The sequence below is a fragment of the Saccostrea echinata genome, unplaced genomic scaffold (genome assembly GCF_033153115.1).
Source record: "Saccostrea echinata isolate AGI-Se365-2 ecotype Australia unplaced genomic scaffold, CSIRO_AGI_Sech_v1 ptg000009l, whole genome shotgun sequence".
Lineage (NCBI taxonomy): Eukaryota > Metazoa > Mollusca > Bivalvia > Ostreida > Ostreidae > Saccostrea > Saccostrea echinata.
The window spans coordinates 2,199,362-2,222,500 of record NW_026889758.1 but is presented as its reverse complement, the minus strand read 5'-3'; the positions used below and the strand labels follow the sequence as shown (position 1 = coordinate 2,222,500).

Below are 23,139 nucleotides of genomic sequence, written 5' to 3'. Positions count from 1 at the left end.
GAAAATTCAAAATCATTTCCAGGACTTAGATCCCAGCATTTCTGTTCTACCACTGACCCTACCTACAACAGTCTGTTTGACCTGTATAATTAGGAGACATACATGTAAGCTAATATTCTGCAGACTGACTGACCCCTACCACAGATATACATGTAAGCTAATATTCTGAAGACTGACTGACCCCTACCACAGACATACATGTAAGCTAATATTCTTTAGATTCAATGACCCCTACCACAGACATACATGTAAGCTAAGCTAATATTCTGTAGATTCACTGACCCCTACCAGAGACATACATGTAAGCTAATATTATTTAGATTCACTGACCCCTACCACAGACAAACATGTAAGCTAATATTTTGTAGATTGACTGACCCCTAACAGAGACATACATGTAAGCTAATATTCTTTAGATTCACTGACCCCTACCACAGACATACATGTAAGCTTATATTCTGTAGACTCACTGACCCTACCACAGACATACATGTAAGCTAGTATTCTGTAGACTGATTCCTACCGACAACGGTCTGTATGACCTGTTTAGGAGATGTCGGCTGATATTCGGGAGAAGCTCCACCATCTTCTACTGAAGCCTCCTACAAATAAATGTTATTTTGACAATGTCCGTTACAACAACTATCCAAAAGACAACAGTACAAAAAAAAATTATTTTCTGCCAAAAAATGTGATTGAATCATTTTAAACACTGGTTTTAAAATTATGTGACATGAACTTCAGCATATCATGATTGCACCAACTTCACTTTTTAATTTACAACATGACACACTGTTTGTTCACTCATCTAAAGATTTTGATCCTCAGAAAAGAGGTTTCATCCACCTAGATGATATTTTCAGATAATTTTAACTTTGATTAACTTCTGGTCCCTCCATGAAGTGTTATAATTCCCACCTCAATCTGAACTTCTGCAATCCCCTTGCCCATTCCTGCAGCAGTTAGCTGATTGGCCAGAAGTCTTCCCATGTGTTTAATCTGTCCTTCAGTGCCAGCAGCAGCAATGGGAGTGTAGGTCGCCTGAAAGTGGGGAGGTAACTGGTCTGGCAACATCACCTACAAATAAAAATAGCACAGAGATTTCTTTATGATGCAAATAACATATGGTATTGTATTCCTTCACATATACATGCCATTTGATATATAATATTGTCCATACTAAACTAACCATGCTGATGAGAACGAGGTCAGCAACATTCTGTGGGGTCAAACGGGGGATAATGTCCTCTGCCGTGATGTCTACTGCTGTCTGTCTCTGTTTTAACGTGGCAGGTGCTTTAACTTTAGAGCGATCCACAAATGGAGTCATACCAGCATCATCGTCATCCAACTCAATCTAAAGAACAGCAGAGATATTATGCTATTAGGTCCAATTTATTTGTTTGTTTTTATAAAGTCCTCATTTAAGCACATCAAATAATGACTGTGCCCCTTTGATCTTCCCCAAGCCATCTTGCTGCCCGAGAATTATAAGACTTGTTGTTTTAATGTTTAAAAACCTAACAACGTTAAATATGATGATAAACAAATGGGTAAAATTTCCACTTTTCTGTTTTGTATTTCAGTACACAATGTAAGAGACAGGTTCAGTCAGAATTACCTCTGTCTCAGTTTTGGCTTTCTTCATTGATCCCCCGGCCTCCTCCGCCTTCCTCTTCCTGCTCTCATCTATCTTTGGCATGCTCTTCATCACCTTCAAAACAATTTTTTATTTTAATCCCCTTTTTTCAAAGAAAAAGAAGAAGGAAGAAGAAGGAATGACATTTTTCTAAAAGAGAATCCAAACAATTTATGTTACAAGTTTCCAGTTACTATTTTTGTGATATACATTCAGTATTATTATTCTGACAAAGTTCCTCCTTTTGTTTATTTTCCTAGACACTTTACCTCGGAGTTTGTGGCACCTAGATCCGTCAGTAGGGTGGTGATTTGAGTGATATAGTCCACGGAGGCCTTGTGTTTTAGCAGAGACAACATGTGCATCTTCATATTCTTACGAACACTGCTCACCTGAGACTTAGCCAGGGTCGGTGGAAGATTAACTGATGGATAAAAAGAATTCAAAGTAAGCATAATAATTCTAAAACATAGAGACTTTGACTTTAACTCGAAGATATCATTATGCAAAGACAAGAACCTGTACCAATAAATATAGACTTGTTTTGAATGCATAGAACTTTAGCTATCTGGTCATCCATCTGAATGTACATGTATTTCAGACCAGTGAGCTATAAATCTACAGCTAGCCTAATACACATGTATAAGCTTCAAAACAAAGTCTGTAAGTTTTCAAAATAATCACACATTCTAATATCATACCCTGCAATGTCTCAAAAGACTGGACAACTTTTCCAAAGAAGACAGGCCTCTGGCGGGCAATGGTGGTCAAGCTCCCCATAACAGTCATCAAATTAATGCTGAAAGGAAGATCAATAGCTATACAATAATTACTAAGGAAGGTCAATAGCTATACAATAATTACTAAGGAAGGTCAATAGCTATACAATAATTACTAAGGAAGATCAATAGCTATACAATAATTACTCTTATTGATATATATTATTACAATATATTTTAATAATTTAATTTAAGTTGTAACACATCATTTGATTGGATAAAAGATTTAGTTTATATCGTATAACATAACATGCCTATGTCACAGTGAGTTATGTCAAAAACGTATTACTCCACTTGACGTTACTTTTAAAATATGCTCAATTTGAAGCCATTTTTGGAGGAAAAATTGTCTTATTGTCTACACTGAAATTAAATTATAAGGAATGAAGCTTATTTTACCCTATGTTATATGATATAACATAACTTGGGGAAGTTTTCTCTTTTTTATAAACCACTTTGCAGTTTATAAAGCGTTAACTGCCCCAAGTTATGTTATATCGTATAACATAGGTTAAAATAAGCTCCATTCCTTAAATGTGGTTCAACTTACTTCAGTATTTACTTTTAATAAAGATTCAAAATTTGAATATTCTCAACTTCTAATAAAACAATTTTAATTAAACCTGAAGATACTGAATAATATGGATATTCATAAATCCTTGTTCTTTGGTTAATTAATGCATGTAGTAGGGTTAATTAGATTATACAAAAAATACATACACAATGTAAATTGACATGTACTAGAATTTGCAGTGGAAACCAAACTACATGTATACAATGTATTACTTATGTACATGTAGGTATGTAGTATCTACATATACATGTACCTACATATGAAGTCAACATTCAGGTGTAAATGGACCTTGGTATGGGAGACAAGCCTTATGTTTTCCAAGATTTGTGCAAGATATCTGTACTGTACACGTAGACAAGACCTATACTTACCTAAATATGTCCTAAGTGAAGCCCATTTTTACCCAAATGTATGAAAAGTATGGAATGCTGATTACATTAAACAAAATATCTCAGGCAATGTCTGTATTTACCTTGATGTGTAGAGTGAAACCTATATTCATCTGTTTGTATTTACCTAGATATATCAAGGGAGGCTTGGAACTGTAGAAGTGTGTCAAACATCTGTCTGTATTTACCTAGATATATGAGGGGAAGCTTGGAACTGTAGAAGTGTGTCAAACATCTGTCGGTATTTACCTAGATATATCAGGGGAGGCTTGGAACTTTAGAAGTGTGTCAAACATCTGTCTGTATTTACCTCGATATATCAGGGGAGGCTTGGAACTTTAGAAGTGTGTCAAACATCTGTCTGTATTTACCTAGATATATCAGGGGAAGCTTGGAACTGTAGAAGTGTGTCAAACATCTGTCTGTATTTACCTAGATATATCAGGGAAGGCTTGGAACTGTAGAATTGTGTCAAACATCTGTCTGTATTTACCTAGATATATCAGGGGAGGCTTGGAACTGTAGAAGTGTGTCAAACATCTGTCTGTATTTACCTAGATATATCAGGGGAGGCTTGGAACTGTAGAAGTGTGTCAAACATCTGTCTGTATTTACCTAGATATATCAAGGGAAGCTTGGAACTGTAGAAGTGTGTCAAACATCTGTCTGTATTTACCTAGATATATGAGGGGAAGCTTGGAACTGTAGAAGTGTGTCAAACATCTGTCTGTATTTACCTAGATATATGAGGGGAAGCTTGGAACTGTAGAAGTGTGTCAAACATCTGTCTGCCCTGTTCCTCCAGACGCTTAACTCGTAAGAACTTGTTGTCCTCTGGAATTATGTCCAGCGTGACTTCAGCCTCAGGTTTAGAAGATTTCGGTACCTCAGACTCCTACACATTACAAAAATATTCACCTTATAAAAAGTATAAATAATTCCATCTATTACTTTTTTACAAAACATAATGTATATATTCAATGTCATGCTTGCAGAAAATGAAGTGATCTACTATGACAACCCCCCCCCCCCCCCCAACCGCCCCCCCCCCTAAAAAAAAACCCCTTTACTTTCTCAAGCCAAAAATTTGAAATGCAGCAAGCAGTTTTCTGTTTCTTTCTTTTTTTTTTTGAAGCAAGAGTTATCTCTCTTTTTCTTATCACCTTGTTTGGTTCTATTCTATTATTTGATACTTATTAAACTTTTAATAATGCTATACAAAAACTATCGTGATAACAAGAAGGATGGTATATCTAATAGAAAATTTACTTAATGACTTTTCCGTAGTATGGGTGCAAAAGGAAAATTAATAGCTCAATTTTCTTTTTCTACTTGAAATATAGAAAATTGAGTCATTCTCTTTTTTTTCCAATATGTGATCAATGTGGAATATTCTCTTTTTTCAGTATGTGATCAATGTGGCAGCATTTGACCTAACGTGGTGGTGTCTGAGAAACTACAGATTATTTTTTTGGGCCTTAAATATCTTCAGTATTACAATACATCACATAATAAAAGCAGTATCTTTTTTACTGTTTAAAAGTTTTGAGATTGACATAAAATTGATTCCCTAATAATCATACATCTGCCACAATAAGCACTAGACCAACTATAATTCATAAAAGGGTCTAAAAGTGCCTTCTCTTTCTGAATTTTTTGAGTGCCCTGGGTGCAGTTTGGGGCAAATGTGGTAAATAATTATTCTTAAAATATCATGTCAAGGTGTAAATTTAAGTTTTCTGTGTAGAAGATATACAATATAACATACAATTATGCTGATACTTACAGGGGTTTTGCGTGACAGTGTCAAGATAACTCCCTCCATAAACTTCACTACATGAGTTCTCACTCTATAACAATGATAAAACTACTAAATAACAGTTAATTAATGCTATTCTAACCTTAGCATTCATCAGACAAAAACAAGTTTTTACTACTACAAATGTTATCAAACGGAAAGGAGATACACAAAAAGATAATCAAAATACGGTAAAAGATTAAAATAAAAAGGACTTTTATATCAACTTCTATAAAACCAAACTGAGATACAAATACAGTCAAATCTTGTTATCTCAAACTTGATAAGACCAAGAAAAGATTTCAAAGATATTAAGAATTTGAGATATTGAGATTAAAATACAACAGTGAGATATAAATTAATGTTCAAGATACTGAAGTTAAATGGCAACTTACCCATCGTTTTCCGAGTCTATCAGCTCAAACATTCTGTTCTTTAATGACTTCATGGTCTCCCATACAAAAGATTTCTCCTCCGTCATTGTCTTAGCCTTGGCTAACCACTGTTATCATGTAAATAAAGTTTTCATAAATTTTGCTCCTCTTTTGACATTGTTGAACATTATTTTTGATTTCTAAATATCCAGAATTTGGTAAATCATAAAAAAATTGAAATACATGTATCTACTCAAATTTCACTCAATTAGTGACTCATTTTGACTTGTGTAGATAATTTACATTGCTAATTCAATTTCAAATGTAGTATCATAATTTTTCCAAGTTCAAATGTTGTAAGTAGCACTGATTTTACTCACATCTATTTTCAAGTTTTCTGACAAAATCAGATTTTACCCCAGTTTTTTTGTGGGGTGGGGTATTTGTATCTATTCATCAGATACACTATCTGACTTTATTATTTCAAATAGAGTTCAGTTCACAATTTAACCTACTTTGGAATTAAAACTGCTGTGAAAAATGAAAGTACACAGGTATGTAAAGTATATGTACTGGCAAATATAATCTGGAATATTTACATTGTATATGTGTGATGAAAATTGTATAGTTCTGTTTCTATCAAGAATCCACAATGGCCAAAATGAGCACCTATCAAAACAATCTTTCAGATAGCAATAAACATTTAAAATGCATTTTTTCACAAAAGGAAATATACATGAGTTGGCAGAGTCACATACTTTTTAACATGTACTCCATGTGGCAATTCTCTGGGACATTGGAACATTACAACATTACATGTTATATTTTACCTTTGTAATGGCTTCAAAGACTTGTGGTAGAGATAGAATAATATTTACTTGAATATTTGACATTATCAGATCAGACCTACCTGTATAATGATTTTGTACACTTGTGTTAGAGATAAAATGACTTTCTGCACTTGTGGTAAAAATAGCAAGACTTCTGTCTGCACACTGACATGATTTTTACCTTTATTATGACTTTGTACACTTGTGGTAGAAACAGCATGACTTCTGCCTGAACACAGACATGATTTTTACCTTTATTATGACTTTGTACACTTGTGGTAGAAATAGCATGACTTCTGCCTGAACACAGACATGATTTTTACCTTTATTATGACTTTGTACACTTGTGGTAGAGAGAGAATGACTTTCTGCACTTGTGGTAAAAATAGCAAGACTTCTGTCTGCACACTGACATGATTTTTACCTTTATTATGACTTTGTACACTTGTGGTAGAAACAGCATGACTTCTGCCTGAACACAGACATGATTTTTACCTTTATTATGACTTTGTACACTTGTGGTAGAAACAGCATGACTTCTGCCTGAACACAGACATGATTTTTACCTTTATTATGACTTTGTACACTTGTGGTAGAGAGAGAATGACTTTCTTTTGTACATTGACATTGTCGTCTTGCAGTAGAATCTGTAGACATGGTAGAATCTTGTTTAACAATTCTGGGTCTTTTTTGCTGTAATAAAAATAAATTGTGAAAACTCCATATATATGATATTAATACATTAGTATACTTTGTATGAATTGTTGAGGTTACACTGTGTAGATTGCGAGTTTCTGTGGAATGAAAGGGCTACTTTATATAATTTTTGTAGCATTTCATGAGTTACGTTGTTATTCATGGTAACTTGTGAGGCATTTTGTATGATGCTGAGGGGTAGGATTACTTGTGATAACTTATGAGTTACTTTCTATTATGCTGAGTGGTAAGATTATTCATTGTAACTTGTGGTGCACTTGTGTATGTTGAGTGGCCAGTTTACTTGTTGTAACTTATGAGGCATTCTGTGATATGTTAAGGTTACTCTTGGTAACTTTTAACGCAATATGCAAAAGATTTTGAGGCTATGCACATGACACATAGACTCTGTCAGTTGAGGAACTGTGCCAGTCAGGCTCTTGCAACATACATTTATGTTGAGATTACCCTAGGTTCATATAATTTATGTAGCACCTTGGAAGAAAATTTTAAGACTAATCTCTGTAACTCTCATAATACAGTTGAACTTCGGTATCTCGAACAATGAAATCTTGAATACCATGGATATGTCCAAGTGATTTGGAAGTCCCAACCATTTATTTTTAAGTATTGATATCTCGAATGCTCGGATATCTCGAAGTATTTTCTCAGTCCCATCAAGTTTGAGTTATGAGGTTTGACTGTACTTTATAATGAGATGATCTGATGCTACTGTCTTTAATTCCTGTAACAATTTGTTTAGGTGAAGAGGTGAAGGGGCTAGATAATGTGACTTGAGAAACAAGTTGTGAGAAAATTTTAAGTTACTATATAAAACCTGTGTAGAACATTTGACAAATGTTACTGCTATCTTTGTACCTTGTATGACTCTGTGAGAGATGCTGAGGTTATGCGATGTAATTTGTAACATAACTTTGAGGTAACTTACCAGGCCTCCTCCATGAAAGTGATGACATATTTCTTGACGTCGACAGATCGATCACTTTGGAAAGCAAGCATTTCCTGAAACACCGAAAGTACTCATATTAAACCGCCTTACATTTTATTTCTGACACTTCAAACAAATAAATTCTTACCTGTATGAATGAAACATAAAGAAATTCCAATGTATAAAACAAATACTTTTCAGAATTGTAGTTTCAAAAGTTGTATCAAACATGTCAAAAGAGCTTTATAATCCTATTTTACTTACATCTAAGAAGTTATCTAGCAGTGTGGGATCTTTGTGAATGATTAATTCCTGGACCTGTTTGAAATAAAATTGTTTGAAATACACTAAAACTTGGTTATAAGGAAATCTTGGTTATAAGGAACTTTTCATGAATCCGTTAGACGATTTTTCACTATGATCCTTACACGGATATAAAGAATCTTTATTGTAATGAAAATTGAAGTCCCAATGACTTCCTTATGACTGAATTTGACTGTAATCTGAAATAAGTAAGATAATCAACAGTTCTTAGCACTTTGAAATCACTGAGTAATATTTTCTTACAAATCACATTAAACATGCCTGTCTGAGAATGTTGATTTTCTGTTGATCTTTCTGTACAAGAGAAGCCTGATTCAGAAGTTCCACTACCTGAAAAATACAAGAACTTATTGCAATAAACAGTAGACAAAGGCACCATTAACATTATATTACTTTTAAATCAATGTATGGAGTAAATTAGCAAGGAGAATGTACACAAAACTTGTACTGCTTTCACAGACTAGTACACTGTACTAACTAAATTGGGTTGTGATATATACAAGGTTAATAAAATGTATAAATAAAAGGGCTATGTATATGGTATATGCATATTTTTGCCCTCCCCCCAAAAAAACTCAAATTTTGAAAATTTCTTGAAAATGTGCTGAATTGTATATATTCTCTCACTCTCTCTCTGACCCTCCTTTTCCTTCCTAATCCTAGTTCTTCACACAGTAATCATAATATGATCAAAATATTCTGTCATATTTTCCATTTTTATTTAATCAGAAATATTAATTTTAAATAATAAAAATTTTTCTAATATCTTATTCAAAGATTTTTTTTAGTAAATATATGCATTATTACGTACTTTGATAGTGAACATGTATAAAGTTTCGTCCAAACATTTTCTTATAAGAATGTTGATCAAACTTATTCCGAGTTTATCAAATATACATTAATATTCAACATTCTTAAAAAAATTCTTTAAAATATACATTAATATTCAACATTCTTAAAAAAATTCTTTAAAATATGATATGATATAATTAATGTGTTCTATGGGCCTGATTAGCTTTCATTCAGTTTCTTAATTTAAACAATATTTTATTATGCATAATCATAATAGGATTGGACAGCAAGCACTACCTATACAAGTCCTCTCCATTGAGTTTCTACATACAATAGCAGAACAGCATGTAAAAATCTGATATACAATAAAGTATATAATCTAATATATAACATAAATTTATATATATAATTGATATAAATTCAGTATTTTCCCTAAGAACTGGCTACCAGCCAAATTGACCACTTCAATTGATAAAAATGCCCCTTTGAAATAAAAAAATATATATTTAAAAAAAATCAAACTTAGATTGTTGAAAGGTCCACAGAGATTTGTAATTTATAAACTTCAATCCAAAGCCTGTTACAATTGATCTCTAACTATTTACTTTGAAATAAAGGGAAAACACTGTTAAAACTTATTTCAAAGTTAGTCGTGCGAATAATCTCCATAATTAGCATGACTGTCATGCGCATAACTTCAATAATTTGGATAACATCGGTAATTAGCACGACTGTCTTGCATATAGTCTTGGCCTTACATTTCTAAAAATGTGGTTACCTGAATATCTTATTTATTTACCAGGTCTGGTACAATCACTAGATTTAGCTACGTAGCTTGAATTACCTACATAGATTTATTTACCTACCTGAAGTAGCTTTATTTAGCTACTAAATCAAACTTGTTTCTTAAATAAGCATTTTTCCCAGAAAGTGGAGAAAATTGCACTTTGATGCAGTGATAGTTTTCAACTTTGAACTCATCTGAATACAATTCATGAAAAATTCACTCTTAAAGATGTGTCTATCTGCATAATTGCAATCAAAGTTCTAAAAGTTTTGGGTCTATACAACAGTTAATTTGTGACCTAACAGTTACTTCTTGAGTGAAATAACAAAGAAAACCAGTTTTGGTTAATATGAGCACAATGTGAAGTAACCATACTTATCCACACCTCATCGCACACAAGGTGGTGTACAGTTACTCAAACTATCTCTGCTTTAGATTGCTTTTTAAATAATATCGAGAATAAATATTAGCAGACATTTACTTGCAACTTTTTGTCTTTTTTAAAATAAGAAGCAAAATTGTGAAAAGTTGCCTTGAAATAGCTAAATAATGCTACCTGAGGTGGGTAAATAAAGCTACGGTAGGTAATTTTAGCTTCGTAGCTAAATGTACTGATTGTACTGGACCTGTTTACAAATCTATATAATTTTTTTGTTTCCAAAATATTGTCTTTCAAAGGGTTATGTATAAATATGTGTATTTGTTTTAAGTATGATGACATGATACCAAATAAATGATGATGATGATAACTCAGGCCTCCAAAACTCCACAGGTACTTGGGTCTTGGTTTATAAATATGTATGTACCTTATTGATATGTAAAAAAAGTAAAGGTATGCAGGCTCCGTAATGGCGTCTGCTCAACTCGCTTGTTTACATGGCTTGTTCTTTGAAAATAACGCTTCACCTACCGATTTTTATGCACCGGACGTCTCGGAACACTGATTACTTATTGTAAAAACCCTCACATCTTGCAAATAATTCCTAAAACATGAGTTTTAAACACATTTTCAAACTTTTCGTTAACGTGCCCGGAACTAAGTGCATATACTAAAAACCGATTCAAAATGACAAATTCCGGCCATTTAGACACTCCAAAAGTCCAGAGGCGTTCCGGGAAATTTAAATATAACTTCAATTATCCCAGAACTATTTTTAGTTTTCTCGGAACGCCTCTAGAATTTTGAGTGTCTGAATGGCCGGAATTTGTCGTTTTGAATCGGTTTTTAGTATTTGCACTTAGTTCTGGGCACGTTAACGAAAAGTTTGAAAATGTGTTTAAAACTCATGTTTTAGGAATTATTTGCAAGATGTGAGGGTTTTTACAATAAGTAATCAGTGTTCCGAGACGTCCGGTGCATAAAAATCGGTAGGTGCAGCGTTATTTTCAAAGAACAAGCCATGTAAACAAGCGAGTTGAGCAGACGCCATTACGGAGCCTGCATACCTTTACTTTTTTTACATATCAATAAGGTACATACATAATTATAAACCAAGACCCAAGTACCTGTGCAAAACTCTACGCGGTACAGGTATTATATTCTAAGCCATCTGACCATGGCAAAGGGACCAACTTGACCGCCACAGAATGTTTTTACTTTCTCTGTCTTATTCACTTCATCAAACGTTGAAAGAAACGATTAATATTCAAGATTTCAGAGATTTGCTTATACTGTGTATACCTTGTCATACGTTGATACAGACTCATTGTGTGTTGTTTCCTCGTCCATAAAGAACTGCGCGGCAGTCGATCTTCTGTTTTCTGTAGCTGCCATCATCCCGTAAATATTTGTGGCAAATGAAATGCAAATAGATAAAATTAAAAATATTATTTAAAGCATTTTTCAACCGAGCCTATCACACAAACGGAAGTGAAAACTTTCAGCGTTATGTCTATATAACGATCCCGATAGAATTAATTGCCGATCCCGATTTGTTATAAGTGTGACGCACTAGCGCTGAACAAAACAGTCAAATAAATCAAATCAGATAGCCAAATTTTTTGCTTTAGAACACTTTTAAATGAACCGTTTCATCAAAAAAAAGTTGCTGAACAACATGACATTTCAACAAATGAGGTCTCTGATATGGTATTTTTTTGTAAGAATTTACGCGTAATTGTTCGCATAAAAAAAAAAGAAAAAGAAAGAAAGAAAGAAATTTTATTTTTTATATTTACATCTGTATCAATTATCTATATCAAGTAGGTAAAAATACCTGAAATATTGTAAGCTCAATCCGTGTGTTACATTGGCGAAAGAACCAAGAAACAATTGACCTTTGACATTTCTTTAAGAAAATAGAATCTTGATTAATTGATTTGTAATTGTAAATTAGCAATAACAAATGAGAAATGAGTAATTACGAATTAAAAATTTGTAATTACAAATAAGTAATTTGTAATTACAAATGAGTAATTTGAAATTACAAATGATTACAAATGAGTAATTGGTAATACAACATTGTTCATTTATTTTTGCCAATTCATTACTATTTAGCAATTGTAATCACAAGTAGTAATTTGTAATAACGAAATACTAATTTGTAATCAACATCTACATGCAGTTGTACTTATTTGTATCTTTGATAATTATTTGTAATAGCAAATATTACACATTACTTATTTGTCATATTACATATATTACTAATTTGCTAGGAAAACGAATTAAGAAGAAGGGGATGCTAAAATAAGTGTACATAATGGCGACCAGTGCTGAAGGCCAGATGATACAACAAACTTTTTTTTTCAAAATCATGAAAATAACAACTAAATCTATGTTTCTAAAAGAAAATGAATAACTTCAGCCGCATAAAGTTTCATTTGTCATTCAAAGTTTGTCAATAATGTCCAATAAAGTGATAAAAACTGGATAGCTTTATAAGGGTGATGGCAAAAAAGGAAGAAATTTGAACATCACAGAAAGTCTACCATTTCTTAATATTATAGAGATTTGATAAATGCATCATTTACACCAATGTAAGCCCATATATGATGGGGGTGTCCGTCCATTCTTCCTTCCATCTGTGCGTCCTTCCGTCCGTTACTCTTGGGGCTATCCATCTTTTATCCACAACTCCTACACCACTGAATAAAATTTGATGAGACTTTTACAGAATCTTTTTTATAGTGCCATTGTGCACTTCCTTTTTTACCTTTTAATCGGACAGATATTTGGGGTTTACCATAGCAGAACATATGGACATAGCCATTCTTTCTATAACATTTGGGGGTACCCATATCTCTTATCGGCAACTCCTCCCATACCACTGAATAAAATTTAATGAAACTTTTTCACATTCTTTATGACATTGTGCCCCTCCTATTTTATGTTCTGATCGGGCAGATGTTTGGGGTTTCCCATGGCAAAACACTGACAATGCCATTCTTTCTATGATACTGGGGATATCTATTTCTTATCAGCAACTCCTCCTAAACCAATGAATAAAATTTAATGAAACTTTCACAGAATCTTTATTACATAGTGCCATTGTGACCTCCTATTTTATGTTCTGTTGGGACAGATATTTGGGGTTTACAATAGCAACAAATGATAGAGGGTACCCATCTCTTATCCGCAACTCCTCCTATACCACCAATAAAATTTGATGAGACTTTCACAGAATCTTTATTACATAATGCCATTATGCAGCTCCTATTTTATGTTCTAATCGGACTGTTATTTGAGGTTTCCCATAGCAAAAATGGACTTTACCATTATATTCATATGGGGGCGGGGGTTTCATTGTGTGAGCTCAGTGCTCACAGTACCTCTAGATTTAGCATGTTAGAGTTTATGGTTCGGCCAGCTTTTTCAATCTTCTGAATCCACTACTGGAATTAACATTCTTAAACCACAAGAAAATGAAACGTCTTCATAGTAAAATCTAAATAGACTTGAAGTGACAGACTTTCCTTAAGTTTTAAGCCTCTTGTTTATTCAGATCTCTTCCGGCAATGAACAAGGACGAGCTATAAGTATACATCGCCCGGAAACATGCAGGAAAGACGCGCTCTAATCCTTAACAGACAAGAAAAATGGAGAGTGAATACATCCCTGTGTACTCACACAAAAACCTCGGTAACGGACGGGTCCTGCTGGGCTTCATCTTCTCTGTCCTAGGCTTCCTATTCTTCTTTGGGTCTTTCGTTATTCCGCGGTGGAACGACTTTGAGACAGAGGAGTACTTCGGCCGCGGACAGATTCGGCTTGGGAGAATTGGTTTATGGCAAAACTGCAAGTTGTATGATGACTATGATTGTGATTGGAATACAGGTAAATATACATGTTCTTCATAAAATTATATATTATTACTATGTTCCTTGCAATTAAATCATTCTTACGTTTAAATATATCTTTTCAAATGAGTTGTATACAGCTTTAGGTTTCAGTTAAATAATATACTAAAAATTTAAATCTTAATCTGAATTTATCTATATTTCTTTTCAATAACGTGACATATATTTAGGCATTCCCGGGATAGTTGCGCCGCAGCTCTTCCACAGCCTCGCTTTCGTTTTATTCTTGGTGTACTGGATACTCCTGGTTCGATGGCAGAGACAAGACAAAATGCCAATTCGGCTTCTGGAGACGGCTCTGTGCTCATTTGCTACTGGTAATCTATTTTTTGTTAACCATACCAGGTAATGTACATAAGCATCTTTGTTTACTCTGTAGCTACATGTACCTCAGATTTGATTGAGGGAAAGAGAATGAGCTGATAGGTCTCCTCTAATGGTTTTGTTGTAACCAGCGCTCCCATTAACACTACTACATTATTCTTTATAGGTTTCTGTCTGATGTTGAGTTTTCTGACATGGATAACGCAGCTTGGAACACTCTTTCAGTACAACCTCTCCATAGGATTCCTATTTTCAATATTCTCCTTTGTTTTAATGGAGCTGACGTTCGTTATACTTTTTATAGAGAGTAAGCAGGAAGCCCGGAAGCGGAAGCCACTACTGGGGGAAGACGCGGAGGAATCTCACTATGTTGAGGCAATAGAGTAGATCCGATATGGGAACTCAAAGTCCATAACTTTATATAACGTCGATTACATCCAAAAAATCAAGTTATGAGTCGGCGGGTACAACACTTAGTTCAGCTTTAACCCTAACCCTAACCCTGGTTTTGTAATGATTCAGGGAAAAAATTGTACCATCACGAGTTTAAGAGGGTCAATCGCTGTTGGACACAACCTCAGAATCATCGAGTATACTTCAATTCAGAAATTGGCATCTGAAGAAGACAGACCATTCGATTTTCAAGACAAGATGTACACGAAAAATGTCAGAGAAGTTGACTGCAGGCTTAACTTGAAGAGCTACACTGTATATGCAGAAATTTAATTCAGAGGACTATGATACCATGTATATGTTTTAAAATGATGTGATACAGCAAATTATTTTTGTCAAAGCAATTGTCATTTAAAGAAAATTATTTGAATCTTTTGTCGTCCAGGTCAATACTGTGGAATCATTTTAATTCGTGGGGGTCAATGTTCGTGAACAAGCAAAATTTTACTTGTTCGTGGGGACGTAATTTCATGGGTTACTCATTTATACGGTATATTCAATGAATCAATATGTTTACAAAATAAACGTTCGTGGGGATGTAAATTGGTGGGTAAGGGTGACCCTCGAAATCCACGCAGTCTGTCTAGAAGAATTTGCTCGATACCTAGATGCAAGGCCGGAAGATCAACGGCAAATACATTTGGGTCCACATCAAATGTTAATGCAGAAAACTTTATAAAGAACGTGATCTTTTCAACATTTACGTTAAGGTATATACAGTGTATGCAAAATATAATGAAACAGTACATTCTCTAATATTAGGTCTATAATTTTGCATGAAATTGATTACAAATCTGATATTTCACAATTGAAAAAAAAATAAAACTCAGCAGACGAGGTTAACCAAGGGACAGTTTTCAATATGGTTTTTTTCAGACTTGGTATACAAGATTATCTTTTAAATAAATAGATGAGCTAGCGCTGTACCCATCATAAAACATAGAAGCAGACATTGGTTTAATCTGCTGAATCGATTAATTATTGTGAGCGCTAGCAATAACGTCTTTACTTATTCCTGATTCTTTTTTGTTTACCTATACATTGCAATGCGCCTCACCCTTCTCTTATCTGCCATCTTAGCAGTATAAGTAAAAATAATTCTATCTTCCTGACTAAATCGAAACTTTGAAATTTTGTTCAATGTCATTTGACAATACCTCAGAATGATTAGATATGATTTAATCCAGAAATTGGCATCTTAGTGAGCAGACAATATCTCAGAATGGTTGGATATAATTTAATCCAGAAGTTGGCATCTTAGTGAGCAGACAATACCTCAGAATGATTGGATATAATTTAATCCAGAAATTGGCACCTTAGTGAGCAGACAAACGAATGAACATGTACATGAAAAATTCCAAAGCGGTTGACAGCAGGCTTTATACGAAAAGATTGAATGCAGACACACAAAATTCTGTTGTTTATAAACTTGTATTAATATTATGTCTTAATTCATGAATTCATTATCACGTCAACAAGAACAGTTTTTACATATCCCCCACCTCTGTCTTATGTAAAGTTATAGGTGTATGTGTACCAGTACTTACAACGTTTGATACCATTAACCTAATTTTGGATGAACTCTGAGATAGGGACTAATGTATACTATTTGTGCGTGATAACACGCTATTTACTTCTTTAATATATGTATCTGGATATTATAAAGAAAACCTGATCGAAATACATCATTTGACTATCCTGCAACATATCAATACTGCATCAGAGACGTATACTAGAGGTACTGTGAGCACTGAACTCACGAAATGATACCCCCGCTTCCATATACGCATAACGGTAAAGTCCTTTTTTGCTATGGGAAAGCCCAACTATCTGTCAAAACATAAAGAAGGAGGTGCACAATGGCACTGTGTAATAAAGATTCTGTGAAAGTCTCATTAAATTTTATTCAGTGGTATAGAAGGAGTTGCAGATAGAGATGGGTATTCCCGATTTTATAAAAAAGAATTGCAGTGTTCATGTTTTGCTATGGGAAACCCAAAATATATCAACTGAAACAGTAAATCTAGAGGTATTGTGAGCACTGAGCTTCCATGAGTATAATGGCACAGTCCATTTTTCTTTTTGCTATGGGGAAGCCCAAATATCTGTCCGATCAAAACATCAAGTAGGAGGTGCACAATGTACTAAGTGATAAAAATTCTGTAAAAGTATTGTTTTAAAAAAAATTATTTAGTGATAAAGGAGGAGCTGATATTATAGAAAGAATGGTAGTGTATATGTTTTGCCGTGGGAAACACGAAATATATGTCCGATCAAAAAGTAAAATAGAAGGTGCACAATGGCACTATGTAACAAAGATTTTTTTGAAAGTCCCATTAAATTTTATTCAGTGGTATAGGAGGAGTTGCAATAAGAGATGTGCCCCCAATATTATAGAAAAAATGACAGTGTCCATATATTGCTATAGGTAAGCCGAAATATATGTGTACAATCGAAATGTGAAATAGGATATGTACAATGCCACTATGTAATGAAGATTTTTTGAAAGTTTCATTAAATTGCATTCACTGGTGTAAGAGGAGTTGCAGATAAGGGATGGCTATCCCTAGTGTAACGGACAGACGGACGGACATTCCATCACTATACAACCCCTCACTTTTCAAGTGGGGGTATAGAATATATTTTTGAAATGTTCTCTGAACGTTACTGAAAGTCAAAGCCCAATTAATACATTCATTCTGTTCTCTTTCATAAGAATCTTACTTACCGGTATATAATCGTTTAAAGATTTGCAGACATTCTCTATATTATTATTGTATTCTTCTGAATATTAAAAAAAAATCTTTTTCATGTTTAACTACATCGAGTGAAAAGCAACTAACCGATTTATCATAATGTTATAGCTAAGAGTTGTATCAAAATACATGTATTTAACGTTGGAAAAAAATCTACAATAACTTAATATCTTTCGTGACTTAATGAAGATTTGAATAAAATTGAATTTATTAAATTTTTCTATATTTGGGTCATTTGTAGTCTGTATGATTTTTATACTATTTAAGATTTTTTTTCTATTTAATACTTTATAAAAAAAAAAGACATTGTATTTTCTTTAGACAAAAATATAAGGTAAAATATGCCAATCAACAACAACAACAACAACAAAAATTGGTTTTTAGAGCTAGGGAGGAAAACCTTTCATCTAGCACGTGTGTCACTTGATAACACTAACATCAAGCAAACGTGATTGGGCTCTTATGTCATGTATATACACATAACATACAGTTAGAAGATAACAATATATAAATGTTGCACAACTGATAATTTTTAGAAGGCAAAAAGTTTCTTAATTTTAGAATTATGTAAGAAGTTAAAAAGTTTAACAATTTAATCATATATTTACCTTTTATTAGAAAATTTAAAAAATTAATGTGATGCTTTTAAAAAAAATTATCACGGTATTTTCTATAACACAGACCTTATAAAAGAATATTTGTAGTATCTGGACCCTTCTATGTAAAATTAGTAATCAAAGGTCCCCATGTAATGTGGATCCCAGTTTGTACAAAACATTGCCCAGGGGCAAGAATGGGGATGCAGGGAGTCTATGGGTTTAAGTCCTCAATAGGAGTACACAAACTTTCTATGAAATTAATGTTATCATCATCATTATCATACGTTATAATGAAACGGTACATCTCAAATTGCGACGTAATGAGTTTCAATTTCAGCTTAGACTCAATTAATTATGACTTGAGTATATATTGCAGCCCAAAATTACGCTTTTATCATTATTTTTCCTATTTAAAATATATTTGCCCCCTCCCTCCAACTCATTACTTTGCGAATACTGTCGTAATAGTTTCCTTCTAGAATGTGTGTCGTTGTACTATTAATTTATCGTTATCTACAGGGTTCTAAATGCAATGCACCGATATAACAGGAGCTTAGCCTTCAGCTGTCATTTACCAGTATAATATCTCCTAAATCATAATATTTACAGTCCATAGTCCCCAGTCACAAAATTCAAGGCCCACACAACAAAAACATAAACTTGGTAGAGAGAAAGGCAGTTTCATGGCAATAAATAGAGGTGATGCTTATAGGCATGTAAAAGGAAGGGTGCACCACAAGCACCATGCACACTTTATGAATGCTTTGAAAATGCATACGATGAATCATATCATTTGCATATATCTCATTAAAATTTATATAAAAAAATAATCAATACTCGCTTTTTCATCAAGAGTTTTGTGAGTATAAGTATCTTATCGTAAATCTCAAAAAGACAACATTTTCAGAGAGTATAAAAAAAAATTTGTTTCACAATAGCAAAAATATTTTTAAATAAAACTTTTGGAAATACAGTTTCTCAATAATTTGCATCTTCTGAGAGACGTACAACTACACTGGCGGATTTAGAGGGGGTAGGGGGCTCGGACCCCATTTTGTGACCCAATGTTTAGACGAATAAATCCTTTCATTTTGAGTACTAAGCAATTGTTAGATATTGCTTTTATATACACAAAACATAGCGAAAATAACTCACAAAATTGTTTATAAAAGACTCTAAATCTGGTACCCTCCTGAGGCTTCTCCCCTCGGTCCTCCCCTAAGCTTTCCTCACATCCCGGCCTTTTGGGTCCCCTCTTTTAAAGAATCCTAGATCCGCCACTGAGCTATTTGATGCTTGCATATTTTAAAAGGTAAATGTTGAAGATAACGAACAGTGATCAATTTCATAAATCCAGTAAACAAACAGAATCGTGAACAGGGCAAGAACACGGACCCCTGGAAACACCAGAGGTGCCCAGGAGGAGTAAGCATCCCCTGTTGACCGGTCACACCGTGAGCCTTTGCACTGATTAATCAAAACATCAATAAAACTTCGGAATTTACAGTGTATGAAATGGGGTGTTTGTCTTTTCATATCTAATATGTACAGGACTGATAAATCTCCATAATTTAATATATGAGATGACGATTGGAATAGTTTGCAGTTAATTCTTGAACTATGAATTATAATTTTCGAATTATGAATTTGAGATATTTTCCTGTATAGTCACGCGTAAAAAGATGCATGGAGAAACTCGCACTAAAGTGAGTCACACTGAGGCTACAGAGAAGATAATGAAAATATAAGATATAGGGCAGCGATAAATTCAAACGTTGAGTGTATCTTTGCCGTCTTTGAACATGTAAAATGTAAATGTAAGGATTTTTATGGGTATATTGATGTGTAAATCACACAGACTTACACGTTAACTAGCGCTCTTCATAAAATATGTCACCAGGGGATGCTTACTCCTCCATGGCACCTGGCCCCACCTCCGATGTTTTTTAGAGGTCCGTGTTTGCTCTGTTCCCGATTTGTATTGTTTCAATGGACTTTCGAGCTTAATTTCTGATCGTTATCTCCATATTTCATTAAGTAACAAGTATGTGTGATTTATACACCGATAACCCACACATCCCTTAAATATAATTGCGTACTAATGTATAAAAACGTATTTACACAAAGCAACACTAATCGGATGAATAGATTGTGTTTAACCTCAATAAGTTATCAGCAAGCATGAGGTCAATACACATCTTGTTATCATGTCGTCACTTATATCAGCAGGCAATAGGTTGTTAAAATGTCGTCACTTATATCAGCAGCCATGAGGTCAATACACATCCTGTTATTATGTCGTCACTTATATCAGCAGGTATGAGGTCAATGCACTTATTGTAATCACTTATATCAGCTTGTCAAACTCGAAAGCACATATGAGAGAGAGAGAGAGAGAGAGAGAGAGAGAGAGAGAGAGATCTCACATATTTGCTTTAAAAAGACTGAGTTGGATTTTTTAATTAATTTGATTTTTGGTCTACAATCAATGTTAGTTTTTTTCCACAGATCATAACAAAAAATAATATCCTTTCATGTCAATTAATAACTCAAACTTGAAAATTTGAGAATTTAAAAAAAAAAAAAAATACTGTTACCCTTTGAAGGATGAAACCACGCCGTCCAGCGCGATAGAACTTAGAAACAGTCAATATTACTTGACTGCAGGTGATGAAAAAAAAGTTGAGTGCGTAGAATCTATGCTGCATGTTTCACCTTTATTTGTATTTGTATAAAACATTCAGTATAATATAATAAACACAGCATGTAGTTGAGGATAACACTGAAAAATTTTACCCCTGGAAAACCATTGTCAACCTCGGCTGTGCCTCGGTTAAATGACAATGGTTTTTCGGGGTGAAAATTTTCAATGTCACCTTGTACTACATGCAGTATTTATAAAGCATATGACAAAATATGACTGGAAAAGAACTCTTAAAGACGTCCATGTTTTACAGTTCATCAACTGGTGCAATGACAAAAAGGTGGAGATAACGAACAGTGTTCAAACTCAAAAATCCAGTAAAGTAGTAGTACAGTACAAATTGTGAACAGTATTTCTTTTATTCAGTTTGATCCATAAATTTCTTTTTCAACCTGATAAATATAAATTCTCAAGAATTATATTTGTTGATGAGGGATAAATATCAGGGACTTCAGTAGTCTATGTATAACCTACTTATGACAAGTGTTCTACATGTAACCGTCACTCATTCTAATTTCTCTAATTTCGTCCTACATCCATGTTCTTATTTTATAAATCTTTGTACTTTAACCAAGTACATGAAGCTAATCTAATCACACGGAGATGGCTGGTATGTTAGTCATAACTAGGGGGAAACCGAAAGTGATCTTCACTCAGAGACACATTTCATTAGTACACTCTACCATAATAAGATACAATTTTCAATAGTTTTAACGATATTAATCTACATATAGTAATGTTTTTGGTGAGAAAGAGGCATCTACTACAAAATGACACTTTTCCCAAACAAGAAATAAATAATTTATTGTGCCGGACAGAGAGATTTAGGGTTTGATAACAAACCTGCAAGAAAAATAATTAAGTTTTCAGATATTTCAAAGGACGTTGACGACAATGAGTTTACTGAGGGATATAGACTCGGATAAATAATTTAAAAAATAATAAATTAATTTAAAAATAAATCAAGAGATAGACCCTTAAATAAGCTTTAATCCATGGCGCTATCGCCCAATCCGGGCTCATCTGTAATGAAATTCGAAATTTCAAATCTACTGATGAGCCCGCATAGGGCGAAAGCGCTATGAATGGATCAAATTTAGAGTTATGTTCATTTAAATTTGGATTTTATTTTACACCGATACCAAAAATTGCAAAAAGACTCTAGACACCCCCCCCCCCCCCCCAAAAAAAAAAATTTGTAAAAATCACCGAAATAAAACAAGAACTTTAAATGATTGGATTAATATAGCAATTTAAATAAATTAAAAAAAAAATAGGAAATCAGCAATGACATTTTAATGTTTTTCGTATGATTTTTAAAAGGGGTTTTCGATAAATCATAGACTGGGTATTTAAATAAATTAAAAACTAATAAAAACACCAGGACTTCTTTTTACTATTACTCAACACAACAAACCCCTTATCAAAAAGCCTATATAAGTAAGACTTATCTAATTATAACCTTTTATCAAAAAGCATAAAAAGGTAAAACTTATCTAATTATAACCCTTTATCAAAAAGCCTATATAAGTAAGACTTATCTAATTATAACCCTTTATCAAAAAGCCTATATAAGTAAGACTTATCTAATTATAACCCTTTATCAAAAAGCATAAAAAGGTAAAACTTATCCAAATATAACCCCTTTATCAAAACAAGTAAAACTTTTCTTTAAGTTAGTATTATTTATTTATAACCCCCTTTATCAAAAAGCCTTAAAAAGTAAGTTTTTTTCTTTAAGTATATAAGTAAGACTTCTCTAACTATAAGCCCCTTATCAAAAAGCCTAAAAAAGTAAAATTTATCGAAACATAAAATATCCCTTCATCAAAACAAGTAAAACTTTTCTTTAAAGCAATATGAGCTGCATTTTTGAGCATTTTATTTTGTTGTTAAAATGTGCTGTTATGATAAATCTTTATGCAAATAAAACATTTATGATCAATTCGACTAAAATGAAGTATTAATTTTTTTCAAAAGAAAGATTTCTGTACAATGGAATGTATAGTATTTTATAAGAAATCAATATTGTACAGGACGACAATAATGTAATTTTGCTTCAATCAAAGCTTCTAA

General features: G+C 33.3%; 2 protein-coding genes across 5 annotated transcripts in view; one reads left to right on the top strand and one right to left on the bottom strand.

The window, feature by feature from the left end:
• The window catches only part of LOC133181588 (symplekin-like), a 26,872-nt gene extending 15,099 nt beyond the window's left edge, over positions 1 to 11,773 (bottom strand). For 2 of the 4 annotated variants that reach the window (XM_061316117.1, XM_061316118.1), the window contains exons 1-14: positions 11,613 to 11,773; positions 8,614 to 8,682; positions 8,293 to 8,346; positions 8,029 to 8,102; positions 6,950 to 7,076; positions 5,575 to 5,681; positions 5,168 to 5,231; positions 4,119 to 4,276; positions 2,341 to 2,438; positions 1,909 to 2,063; positions 1,622 to 1,714; positions 1,190 to 1,357; positions 919 to 1,077; positions 524 to 602 (exon numbers count right to left, since the gene is read on the bottom strand). In XM_061316117.1, coding sequence (XP_061172101.1) covers positions 524 to 602; positions 919 to 1,077; positions 1,190 to 1,357; positions 1,622 to 1,714; positions 1,909 to 2,063; positions 2,341 to 2,438; positions 4,119 to 4,276; positions 5,168 to 5,231; positions 5,575 to 5,681; positions 6,950 to 7,076; positions 8,029 to 8,102; positions 8,293 to 8,346; positions 8,614 to 8,682; positions 11,613 to 11,708 — 1,501 coding nt within the window. In that variant the 5' untranslated portion in view covers positions 11,709 to 11,773. The other 2 variants (XM_061316121.1, XM_061316119.1) reach the window with 2 other exon arrangements.
• Positions 11,774 to 13,875: 2,102 nt separating this feature from the next.
• Positions 13,876 to 15,379, top strand: LOC133183152 (uncharacterized). The gene is made up of 3 exons (XM_061318102.1): positions 13,876 to 14,204; positions 14,398 to 14,544; positions 14,718 to 15,379. Exons 1-3 carry the CDS (start codon positions 13,967 to 13,969, stop codon positions 14,936 to 14,938), a joined length of 606 nt encoding a protein of 201 aa, XP_061174086.1. The 5' UTR covers positions 13,876 to 13,966; the 3' UTR covers positions 14,939 to 15,379.
• Positions 15,380 to 23,139: the final 7,760 nt, after the last annotated feature.